We start from the raw sequence: 13191 nt of genomic DNA on the forward strand, positions 1-13191 counted from the left end.
GCTCATTTGGTTGTTACAACTAGAGGGGAATAGGCAAATCCAATAGCTTGAATTCGGCAATTCAATGTTTGGTTAGAAAAATGAAAATTAGAATTTAGTAATTCTAATTTTAGCCCAAAATGGGCATGGCAGAATTCCCACTAAATAGGTGGAATAGGAATAACCTCTTCCTCTTCCACTATTTTGTAAACCAAATTTTATATGTGGTTGGGTCCGGCAAATTTTGAGTGGGAAAAAACAGGGTTTGTGAAAGTAAAAATCATTCGTCATGTGCAAAGCCCATCCATTGTATCGTTTTGAGCAGATGTTTTGAGGTAAGCTGCCAAGAAATCTAGCTTACAGGGTTTATTTCATCATTTGTGTGTGCCAGGTACGAGAAGCAGATGAATACCATTTTGTTTTTATTTTTATTTTTGCGTCCAGAAGCTCACCTCTATTTTGTTTTCGTGACCAGAAGAAGATGAATTTCATTTTGGTTTTATTGTTCTGGTTTTGGGTTCTTTTTTGGGTTCATTTCACTTTACAAATGGAAAGGCATCAATGACAGTTAAACCCTAGTTTAGGAAATGGAAATCTCGATTGTCTTAGGCATCTCTGGCACGATCCTAGGCACAATAATAGACAGAACTCTATTGACGCAAGAAGCCAAGATCCTGCTTTAGAGTTCCCTGGTAATGTAAATTTCCTAGTAAATCTGAGATTCACAATCTAGTTATTGGACTAGCAATAAGTAAACCCCATCTTCATCACAAAACCCCACATAACCAATCCTTTCAATTGAATTGGAAAAATATTTCAAGAAAGAAAGCAGAAAACAGATGCACATGGCTTGCCATGAATGACTAGTCGAATAGGAGCAATATTGGTTTGGCTTGACTTGATCATCATTAAATACGGCTGAACCGAGCCAACATACTGCTGAAAGAAGACTCCCCACACACATTATCATTCTCAATTCACTGGCTAAATATACACACAGGCACACTGATAATCTAAATACCAGTGGTTTTAGTGGATGAAAGTGAAAAGACGGTTTTGCTTGCCAGATTCCATGTAATTGTTGTAGCGCGGAGAGAGATTATATTATACTACCATGGACATGGCGGACATGAGATCATTTAAATAAATCTTGTGTCTAGTTTTTAATTAAAACCATGTTGAAAAATCATTTAAATATGACATATTTGTATATTTTTAAAATATTTAAGTTTTGATTGTTAATATTTGAATTTAAACTAAGTTGAAATCTCACGTTAATGCTATAAAAACTATACATTTTAAAATAATAACTTTTGATTTTTTAAAATAATAAACCAAAAAATTTAAAAATCAATTATAAGTAGTTATATAATACATTGAATATAATTTTAAAATAATTTTAAATACTTTCAAAGGTTGTGTTATACATTAACTATAAAGTCAATTTAAAAAAAAATAGGATATTTTCTTTTAAAATAATTAACAAAAAAGTTTAGTTTTTAAAAATAATTTTTGTTATATTTAAAATATAACCAGACCTCAAAAAAATTAAATTATTAAAATTAAAAAAAAAGACTTATTCTAATTCCTATTTTAATTGTTGCAACCAAACACAGAATATACATCTTCTGACTCCTCTTCCAAGACAACCAAACATATTCAAATGATATTCTAGAAGTTATTTAAGAATGCGTGAATTCTAAAAGAGAGTTTATTCTAGCATTGATGAATGCCGCATTTAGCAATTCCTACAACCAAACGGGCCCTAAGAGAAATAATAGATTTCCCAAACTCTTTTTCAACTAAAGGTTTAAATTTCTGAAATATATTATATAGTAAATGCATCTGATTTCTTTCTAAGAAAATATACCCACATTTTTCTACTGAAATCATCAACAAACAATAGAAAATTCTTAGACCCAAGAATAGAAGGAGTGGCCATAGGGCCACAAATATCAGCATGAACAAGCTGAAACACTTGAGAAGCTCGCCATGAATCACCACTGGTGAAAGTTGTGTGATGTAAATCCAGGTAGACAAATTCATATGACAGATTCAGTTTTTCCACATTAACGGGATTGGGTGATTGATCATGCTAGTTGTTTTCTTTCATGGTATTGTTTGTTAAGGTTGTAGCTTTAGTCAGATTGATTCAATTTGAGATACATTATTGTTACTGGTAAATCATTATTTCTTATATATACTTATTCATGTTCTATAATATATATTATAGTGCATGCAGAGGTATATTCATTGGATAGCCCCCCTTTCCCTCTCCTCCTTCTCACCCCCCCCCCCTTGAAAAATATACCTCAATTATATAGAGGGGGGCGATACACACGCTCTACTTATTTGGGATGGGCCCATGCGGTTGGAGATGGGTCGCCGGTGGAACACCATGCCCTGAACCATCTTGTACCAATCAAGATTGGGGACAATTAAACAAATAATAGGGTAATCGCGCATGCAAAGTGAGTATATATTATCTTATAGATGTATTATATATATTGTTAGTTTTGTTAATGTATTATGAATAATTATTAATTAAATGATGATTAAACCATAGACACATGTCTCTTCATGTCTCCTCTCATATTTATATGAGATATGAGATTTAAATTTGCATTTGGAACGCATCAATATGATGGCAATGTTATTACATTTGCAGAAGTGATCCCAGTTACTCAATATGGTATTAGAGTGTAGTTGCAAATGTACAAAAATGTATTCATTATTAAGACGAATGGAATAAACCTGTTAAAGCTATGAATGTTAGATGGATAGGAGAAATTTCTTTTACAAGATAAGAGAAAAGGAACAATGGATCAATAAAATTAATTCCTAATCCATTCAAGCAGATTGACTATGGCTTATCTGATGAAAGCAGATCACTGACAAAAATCAAATCAATAAACATCGTATCAAATTACTACCACATATAGAAACATGTCAGAAGAAGACCACTATTCAATGTGAAGCAAGAATAAGTTACCCAAGAGGATTGATTTGCATGAAGAGCGAGTGATGCGTTGAAGAGTGCGAAGGAGATTTGGTGCTTGACTGACGAAGGTAAGGGAAAGACCGTTCTCTACTGGATGAAGTTTCCACTGCATGGAGCATCTTCCAGCAAGGTTGACAGCAACAAAGATAGTGCTCAATTTTGGACTGACTGGAAACTTCTGAATGGTTAAGGATAACAAATATAGTTGGAGAGTATTTTCATATTCACGTCAATACTTTCAGTATATTGTCATACTCAGGCGCATCTAGACAACAATTAACATCTTCAGTAACAAAGATATAGAAGAAAAATGTTAGTCATAAGCATCGTTGAACTCTGGTGACTCTATGTCAAGCCATATGTTGTCCACTAAACCCGATATTGGCTAGGATGATGTACATATTCACTAGGGTTAACACTCAAATGAAACGAAAGTTATTGTATGAAATATGAATCTCATATTACAGCAAATATGGGTGATAATATTATTATCTATATTACAATTTTGAAAATGCTCTTATCTGTATACATTGAATAAAGACAAAGTTTGAGAGTTGATCCATCCACCTCTGCTAGTTCTTGCTATCTTGTTTGTGACTGGAACATAGGAATGCAACATATGGAATCATAAATAAAAATCATAGCCTATTCTAAAAGGTGTATCAAAAGAAAGCTGCCCATTGAAATAGCGATGCTCTGAGTAGATGCAAATCAAGGAACATCGTTGATGCTTCATTTGTTGGGATTCGGGAATGCCATTGTGCTTCGTTTGTTGCAACACGCAATGATTGCAGGAATTATCAAAGATGGATCTCTTGCCAAGTTTTAAAACCTGTTGCAATGTTAGGGAATGCTCATTCGATGTTTGGGCTTGTTTCCTTAGAACATATATATCATCTGTTAAATATAGACTCAAGCATAAAATAAAATAAAAATAATATGCAATTACTCACCTGCAAGACGTGTGAAGCAATCAAATCTCATCAAATGCAAATGACGGGTTCAAAACCATGTTTTGAAACAATTGTTGATAGATCATCAGCTATGGTTATGCATGGAAAAGTATTTGTTGACAAAGGCTCACAAACTCTTGAGCTAATACATACTTTTTTGTGATAATACCATGATTGATCCAAACTGAATGCATTGCCAATGGTGTGATGAATCTGTGAGTGCTCGTGAAGAATGCAATTGTATTGAGTCATTCAGAAATGAAGATAAAATCAACTTCCACAAAAAATTGTTCCTCCATATTATCAGAACTTGCACTAGATGCAGCGCTTCTATTTCTATTTCACCACCACTTGTGGGAATGCCCCACCCACTATAATTGGTGTCATGCCAATCTGCAACAACCATGTTAACATTAATCTAAAGGTAGATTGGCTTGAAGCACTTCATGCTGATGGAGATGCCTGGTGTCCAAGTAGTTGGAATACGGGAGTGCATATATCAATTTAATTGAGATTATTCTATCCTGGTCAGCATAGAGAAAGGATATTGAAGAAGCTTTGACCAAACTCAGTGATCAACATAGATTATATTGGAACAACCGAAGGAAGGAATAAATGAACAGTAAGATAGGGCTCGATGACTAAAGGAGTGATCAAAAACATATTCAATGAATATGTATGGAGATAAGATAAAAATACATAAATACGTATGTTAATTATCACTGTAATATCAAACAATGATGGAAGCATGAAGACATGTGAAGACAAGGCTCATTGATAAATATGTTAATGCAATAGCTATGCATTTGCATGTGATTTAATTATTCATAATGATTGTGGATGAAGATATAATCATTACTGTGGTCAAGTCAGATCTCTTTATGCAGTAAAGCTGATGATGCTAAGTCTGACAAGCAAGGTTATGCAAACACAAAAGAAACGTTTTAAGAGGGCATGATCTTCTGAGCCTATCAGAGGCAATTCAGAATTATTTGAGACTTAAAGTGCAGCAGATTTAGTGATATATAGGCTTTCATTGAGAATAAAATATACTTCAGAATGGGAAATGAATAGTACTTGTGATGAGAAAAAGGTCCCACACAATGCTGATTTGTTTCAGAATAATCAGGAATTTATTGAGATGATCGTTACCTATCATATTATCATGGTGATAGTGGAAGTTCTATATGACTTTCAATATATTGAACTATCACCCACTATCACTTAAACCATTGAGAGAAGTAGTTCTGGGCTACCCCTCAACATCTGGTTACAGTAATATAAATTGTGTAGGATCATCATTTTATGAATCAACACAAATTAATTATGAAGGAAATTAGCTGAAAAATAATTATGGGAGGTGCCCTAACTCTAACATCTTAACTCTTGATAGTGACTGAAAACTCTACAATATAAGAATGAGGGGGAACTTTACATGTGGGGGGAATAATAGTCAATGCTCCATTCCCACTTGAATCTTCTTTAGAGGGGATATGTTACATTATCAATAATCTAAGAAGGAATATCACTAATTTGATGTTTGTGGAACCTCAAGAGTAGATAAGTATTCTTATATCTTAAGTATTACATTTATCTACTCATTATAGTCTCTCTCTTATTTGTAATTTTTATACATGCTATAAGAGTTATTTGCTTTGATTTTTTCCTTTATGTTTGAGGATGTTCTTACAGCAAATATTTTGCAGACTCAATCTTATGACAATAAGCTTCAAAGAAGCTGCAATCAAGAATTCATTAGTCATCTGATGGTCAAGCTAGATAAAGTGAGGCTCTTGAAGCGAATATCTATGATGATTGAGATAATGAGCATTCTTCTATTCAAAGGGAGTCTAAAAATACATGTGTGTGACTCCATGATTTTGATGGGCCTACCCCTTTGAATAGGATGAGGAAGTAACAACTTCTCACCAAGAAGTCAAAAATTGATATCACATCCAATGGGAGTTTGATAGTTTATTTCAGACATCCTTGGATGAAGAGAGCATCTAAGGGAGTAACTAGAGGACTTAACTTCCCAAGATCGTTATTTGGAGGGAGAATTTTGCGGTGCGGTCCCTTATATATGGTCTCCTCTCTATGAGAGAGAAGTTCAAATTGAAATTCTTTGTATTGTACTCTCCTTTGTGGGAGAGAAGTCTGAGGTGAAAACCCTTGTTCCACCCTCTCAAATCAGTTATGGTGGATCCACCCTCTGACTTGCTTCATAGTAGATATCATGTGAGTTACTACATAATGCTATTGTGGTTTATGTCATGAAAGGTGAAGATCTTTCATTTCACATTTGTGTGACGTTGCTATTGTAAGGTGATGATCTTAGCAATAGCTTGACCATGTTATCATGATAGACTCCATTAAGTTGTTGTCCCGGTATGTGCTGAAAATCATGTTAACAAAATGTATTATGATCAACTACATTAATTTGCTATTCTGGAAATCATGATACCGTGGTTGTTGTGTTGTATTCTTGATCCATTGTCATGATAGACTACATTAACTTGCTGTCCTGGACTGTGCCGGAATTCATAGCAATAAGTAAATCATGATAGACTACTTTAGTCTTGAAGTGAGACGAAGATCACGATCCTTGTTACTTGAGAACAAGACTGACTATGTGATAGACTTTGTTTTGTCCTGGAATGGGCCAGAAATCAAAGAGTCTATATTCTTAAACAAATATAATTGTGAATAAGCATTTTGGTGCATACTTTGAATATGAGATTTTTGAGATTGAGCAATTGATCATATCGTTCATCGCTAAGAGGGAGTGTTAAAGTAATAGCCTTGGTTGAATTTGATAAACTGATATTAGTATATGGAATAGGTTTACACATACACATATGTATGTATATGTATACATATACATACATATATGCATATGTTTGATTTCCTACACATACTAATATCACAAGCTATTTGATACTTTAATGATCATGCCCATTTCTTCTCTACATGTGCTGTTCTTGTGTTCTTGCTCTATTATCATGATAGACTACATTAAATTGGTGTCTTAGAATGTGTTGGAGATCATGATAAAAACGTATCATGACAGATTGCATTAAGTTGATGTCCCCGTGTATGCCAGAAGTCATAATACTTGTCATAATGGAGACCATATTAAGTTGATGTCACTAAGATCATGTTGTTATTTGATTGACGATATTCAGTTGTTGCCCTACAATGTGCTGGAGATCAGATAACTCATATCCTTCTCGGATATATCACAAGGATGTGAGATTGATAAGATTGTTCAGAATCAGATCACCATTTTGTGAGATGGTTGTGTTGTTTAAATCCTCCCTCACTAAGAGGGAGTGTTGATGAAATAGCATTAGTTGAATTACATCTGATTTGATAGATATATGCTATATCTCTAAATATGCCATTCCAGGAATATCATATTGAGATGATATCTCTCCATATGCTTGAGAGCACAATGTGTTCTAGAAATCCTTCCTAGCTAAGAGGGAGTGTTAAGATTGTAGCTTCAGTCAGATTGATTCGGTCTGAGTTACATTATTGTTACTGATAAATCATCATTTCTTATATATACTTATTCATCTTATATAATATATATTATTGTATATATATCTTATAGTATATAATATATATGTATTATATATATTGTTATACATATTGTTATTTTTTTAATGTATTATTATTAATTAAATGATGGTTAAACCATAGAGACATGTCTCCTCTCATATTTATATGAGATTCAATTTTGCATTTGGAACACATCAATACGATGGCAATGCTATTACATTTGCAGAAACGATCCCAGTTACTCAACATTGTCTCCCAAAGAGGAACATAAAGAATTTAGTGTAAGTGACTCTTAACCCAATTGATTAAGGGACTGGTCTATTGATGTTGAAAGGTGTTAGGGGTATTTAAGATTGATCAACACCTTTTTATTTCTTTTAAAAGCAGAGGAGTAAGTAGTTAGATAGTTTCATAAGCAATAGGAAGTTCTTGTTCTTGTATCCTAGATTTTGCTACCCTAGTGTTAAAGATTTTGGAGAGCTCTACTTATACCTGTTATAGAAAGCGCAAACTGAGGAAGAAGTTAAAGAGATGGTATACCTACCCGGGTCCTGCAGAGTTTGGAGATCAGAGAATTACAATCATATTATGATTGATTTCTGTCAGTTGGCCATATCAAGTTGGAAAGTCTTAAAAGTAAAGTCCAGCAAGCTTTATTCTTTTCCAATCTATTGATTTATGATCCAACACAGTATAGGACTCAGAGCGTCTTGCTGAGACCTTTCCAGCGAGCTATAACACATGGTTTTTCAAGTTTGATTGCTTATTTATTTTAATGCCAGAAGATTAAATAGTTTATTAATAAAGTGACTAATAAAATTAAGTTCATATTGATATGTCACTTAATATTGAAAGGATTAATGAAAGACTCAAAAAAAGAGATGATGAGACAGGCTGGGGGAAATAGAAGAGTGACATGGATGTGTTAATAAATGTACATTTAGAGGCTCATTCTGGAGATGCTTGGTTTATGCTTTTGGATTTCATTTCTCTTAGAGAGTTCTGGGAAAGCTTAGGCTTTCAGCAGGTTTGAGGATGGAAAGCCCTAAGCTGGGAGGCAGTGGACAGAAACCTATTATTTACTGCAGATATCACATGGGTATCTCACTTGTGCTTGAACTCTTTATTTCTTATTATCTAATTCGACTATAGTTTTCCGTGTTTACAATTGGAACTTGTTATTGTATTGCTGAAGATTGTAATTTAATATTATTTCAGAATCTATATTCAGCTGGGTATTTATAATTTGTTGAAAGAATTGAAAATCATTTGTGTGCAAGATATTGTCTGAAATTTCTATGTTAAAAATCTGGGTAAAATATCCATTTGGGATATTACAATTTCTTTTGGTCATTCTTGAAAAGATAGATGCATGATCTCTATGTTACCCATCGTAAGGATCAGATATAAGTTTCTATTTCATTCCTTCCAATCTGTGATTACTTTTGAAAAGTTGCATCATTCTACTTAAACAAATATTAAAATATGCTTTTGCTAAGCTACCCTTGATTTTCTGATTTAAGGCTCGAGGAATATTGTCAAACACTTGTTATGAACCTCAGGATTGTTGTTATTTGTTTTCATATTCACTTTTGTTTGCTCTAAATGGTGTAAAATAATGTTCAAATGCTTGCAAATTAACACTACAATATCTTACCAATAAACTAGGTGCAAATGCAACTTCTTTTGGTCTTTTCAAATGCATATATAAGAAATCTACATGTAAAATGTGCATCCACAGCTATGGACATTTTCACAAACACTTGGCATGGGAACTAATATGCTGATTATTAGCAGTTCAGATTTGAATATTACAACAAACATATGGGATGCTTTGTATTCCTTCTATCTAATTCACCAATTTACAACAAATATATGGGATGCTTTGTATTCCTTCTATCTAATTCACCAATTTACAACAAATTTGATGCATATGAATTTAATGAAAAAGTGATAAACAAAACCTGTAATTGCTCGCAGGAATTATTAGACAGCCCAAGATGAATCGCTGCCTTCTGGAAAAAACTTATAAACTCACACCAAAGCTGGAAATTGCCAAATGGAGGCACTTAACACTCAAAATGTGCCCTATTCTTCAATGCTAACCCAGAACTATCAAAAACACAAACCCAAAATGATTGCCGCTACCTGTAGGTGAGTGGCAGCCCCCAAAATCCAAACGCAGACCTCAATGAAGGCTGCGATCTGCACATAAATTGATTGATAACATCTGATACCCAAGTGCTGAATTCTTCACCCATATCGACACTTCTTTTGACACATTAATAACCTCTGAATCAAGGTTATAGCTGGCACAATTCGTTGGATAGTTTTACCAGTTCAAAGTGCATGAAATTTTGAAAGAATTCTCAATTTTTCAGACCCTTGAGATCTTAAAAATATTGGCCCTCAAACAACAACACAATTGTCTAAAGTCAAATGCACAATAGTATCTTTTTATTTCTCTCCAAGGCTCTTTTATAATATTTCCCCATGAATCTTTATTAGCTAGGCACTTTAATGATTTTGATATTTCTTTTATAATAATGTGTTGACTTTATAATGTCATTAATAAGGCACATTTTAAATAAATGAGTATTAAATAGCCATTACCCTCAACATTGCCTTCAATTTATTATAAAGTTAAGATATAACTTTACAATATAAATTAAATACTAAACATCATTGAAGGCCATTAAAATATTAATATCTCATTAAATACTCATTATTTTGGTGAGCCGTCTGAGCTAGGGAGTCAACCACGACATTCTCTATCTGTATGACTGCCTTACTAAAAATAGAAAGTTCCCATCTCTATCAACCTCAAACTTGTTATAAATAGTGAGCATATGAAGCTGATCCCAAACAAAGTCCAATATGAGCCTAACAAAAACCAAACTGGAACATACAAAATTCTGGAGAAGAGAAGAACCTCCATTAACCAAGCCTCTGTCTCAGAAGATCCTTTATCCACAATAATTAGCCTACGAGAGACACAATAATAGGCTAATCCTTCATTTTTTGCTGCATATGAAAATGGGGACATTACACATAAGCAACTCCATTATCACAAGTGGCAGACAATGAAGTATCAAATCAGAATTTGTGTTCCACTCTTTTCTGCAGCTCACTATGCACAATTCGAAGGAGTAGGCTGTGGTCAGAGAAATTGATCCATTGTGTTTCCTCAGCCATGTGCCTAGAGAAGAATTCAATTGTAAGAAATGAGATGCAAAAAAGTAGCTATCTTTGTAAAGACTTTCACAAAGAAAAATCTCTTCTGATTGATTTTCCTATTTTATGTTAGAGCAATTAGTAGGAGGATGCTCCACTAAGGAAATAATTGGATGAATATTATAATATGTTATACTATCATGGCTGACTATATCTTTAATTTATCTCAGGTTTTTCAGAAGAACAACAGGCCAAGGATGACTCACAAAGAGCTCTTTCTAGGTGGGATAAGAAAAGCAGCTCACTGTACTAAACTTACAAATGAACTTGGTCTTTCAGGTGAATATTATTTTTCTTTGAAAGCATGGATGAATCTTGGAAAATACTTCAAAAAAAATTGGGCACGATTAGGAAAAAAAAGTGAGAGAAAATAGTATTGCAAATAATTGAAAAAACTGTATGGGGGAAAGCATTATCTATATGCCTTAATGGATCTGATTGAAATCTAAGTAAAATCTCTTCTTTTTCAGAAAAGTAAAATAATTAAATTGCTTAGTTTTTGGATGTGACATTGGAACTTCAAGTTTAAGTTTGAATAGTTATGCAAAAAAAATATCTGGTTTCTGTTTTGTGTATTTGTTGACTTTTCCTTGTCTCACTCTGACAGAGGCGGATGCTAATACATTAAGGATACTTAGAGACGAGAAAGCATATGACACCTTGCATTGGGTGAGGATATTTTATTATCTAAAATACTGTCTTTAATAGAAGCTTTACATGCCATGCTAGAGTATATCTTTTCCCTCCATGGATATCCCTTATCTCATTGCAAGTGGTGTTTTTAGTCTTTCATATAATGTTTTCTTCATTATATTCTTATAAACATGAAGAAAACTCTATAAACATTAACTACTAATGTACCGTCGACAAATCTCTTTGTTTTGCTGTAATTCTTCCTTCGTGTACAGTATTTACCATGTGCTAAGTGCAGTTTCTGTTTAGACTTCTATAATCAGAGGCCTTTGAATTAGTACAGGACTATATCAGGCTTACAGGACTCTTTGGTATTCATTGTGTGTTTGAAGTCTGATTTTGTTAATGCTGGTCCTTATGTAAACATCTAGATATCATTTCTTAGGAATCAACTACACGTTCAGTGTCAAGTCTAATGATATTTATATTCAGGCCCGAGTCCAAGTCTATGTCCAAAATCAGATTTCCATGTTCGCCCAACCTGAGTCTAGTAGAAATGATTCAAACTGTCTATCACCCAGGAATATTTCATAATATCATTTACAATATGGTCTGCTATGGTTTGGAAGTTTAGAAAACAATTTAATTAAACTAAATACGTGATGTGAAATTTCTAGGACTGAGTGGGAGAATGATTACTCATGAGTCATAATCATCATCATAATAGTAGAAAGAAATATTTTGGGTGCACTTTGATTGTTTATAAATTATAACCACAGGTAAAAAAAAGAAGCTTCTTATGTTGAACCTTTTGTTGTTTATATGCAAACTAGTGTGGAATGAGTCAATAAATGATCATGCCTTTGTCTATAATGTCCCCATTTTGGCAAGCTCCTGCATTGGATTGAGTCAGTTCATTATAGCGACCCTCGTGAGCTGACAGGGTGTTATGGGGGTCTTAGTTATGGACTTACTATTTTAGTAAGTCAAATTCAAGCAGTTGCCATATATGGCAGTGCAGATGGTGGTGCTGGGTGTTGGTCATCACCTGCATCAGATGGGGCTATTTATTGCATGGGTTCATATTTACTAATTATTATTTTTATGTTAAAAAAGTTTTATCAACAGAGTATATTCAATAGAGTATATTCAGAGACCATTACAACCGGGTCAGTCATAATTAAAATTGCTGACCACTACCAAAAAGAGAATAAGTTCTACATCAGTGCCTAGACCAGAAAATATGACTACAATACAATCTTCACATCCTGATATAGCATTAGAACTATAGTTACACTAGCTGCAACATTATCTTAATGGCCCAGGCTAATGCCTAAGCTGTCATCTAGGCACCACATCATCAGTCTTCAATTTGGCTGTTGACTTCTCTATCTTCAAGTCCCTTATATGGTTCCTGGTTCATTCTGTAACTATCATCATAGTGAACTTTTGTGGTGTTGTTTTCTTGTGCTGTGTCCTCCAAATCATTAAGAAACAGCTCCTGCTTCATCCTTGGTATCTCTGGAATGAAGTGTCTTGTTTCATTGTGTCCAATGAGATCCTGGGCAATGTCCTCCAAGCCATCATATGATTGAATGCCCTTGCTGAAAATAACCAATGCTCCATCTTTCAGAAGAGAATTGAATCTATGCCTTGAGATTTCCAAAGTAACTGTGACCTGTGACACAATATAAAAATGTGCGAGTTTAATGCTAAACTCGGTAAGGTTCCACTTTTTCTTTTGAAAAATCTCCTTGTTCCTCTATTTCCAAATACACCACAAAATGCGAGCAGTGAGCACAAACCAATATCTGTTCAAATTTTCAT

The 13191-nt window shown here is 33.8% G+C and overlaps 1 protein-coding gene across 1 annotated transcript in view; it reads left to right on the top strand.

Moving 5' to 3' along the window:
* Nucleotides 1-13191, top strand: part of LOC149568978 (peroxisomal acyl-coenzyme A oxidase 1-like) — a 233966-nt gene that overhangs the window by 30798 nt on the left and 189977 nt on the right. Inside the window, exons 2-3 of the mRNA XM_089821796.1 lie at nucleotides 10902-11010; nucleotides 11339-11400. Coding sequence (XP_089677922.1) covers nucleotides 10902-11010; nucleotides 11339-11400 — 171 coding nt within the window. The remainder of the gene's footprint in view (nucleotides 1-10901; nucleotides 11011-11338; nucleotides 11401-13191) is intronic.

Source organism: Cupressus sempervirens, chromosome 3 (assembly GCF_028749045.1).
Source record: "Cupressus sempervirens isolate cs-2001-9-10 chromosome 3, ASM2874904v1, whole genome shotgun sequence".
Taxonomy (NCBI): domain Eukaryota; kingdom Viridiplantae; phylum Streptophyta; class Pinopsida; order Cupressales; family Cupressaceae; genus Cupressus; species Cupressus sempervirens.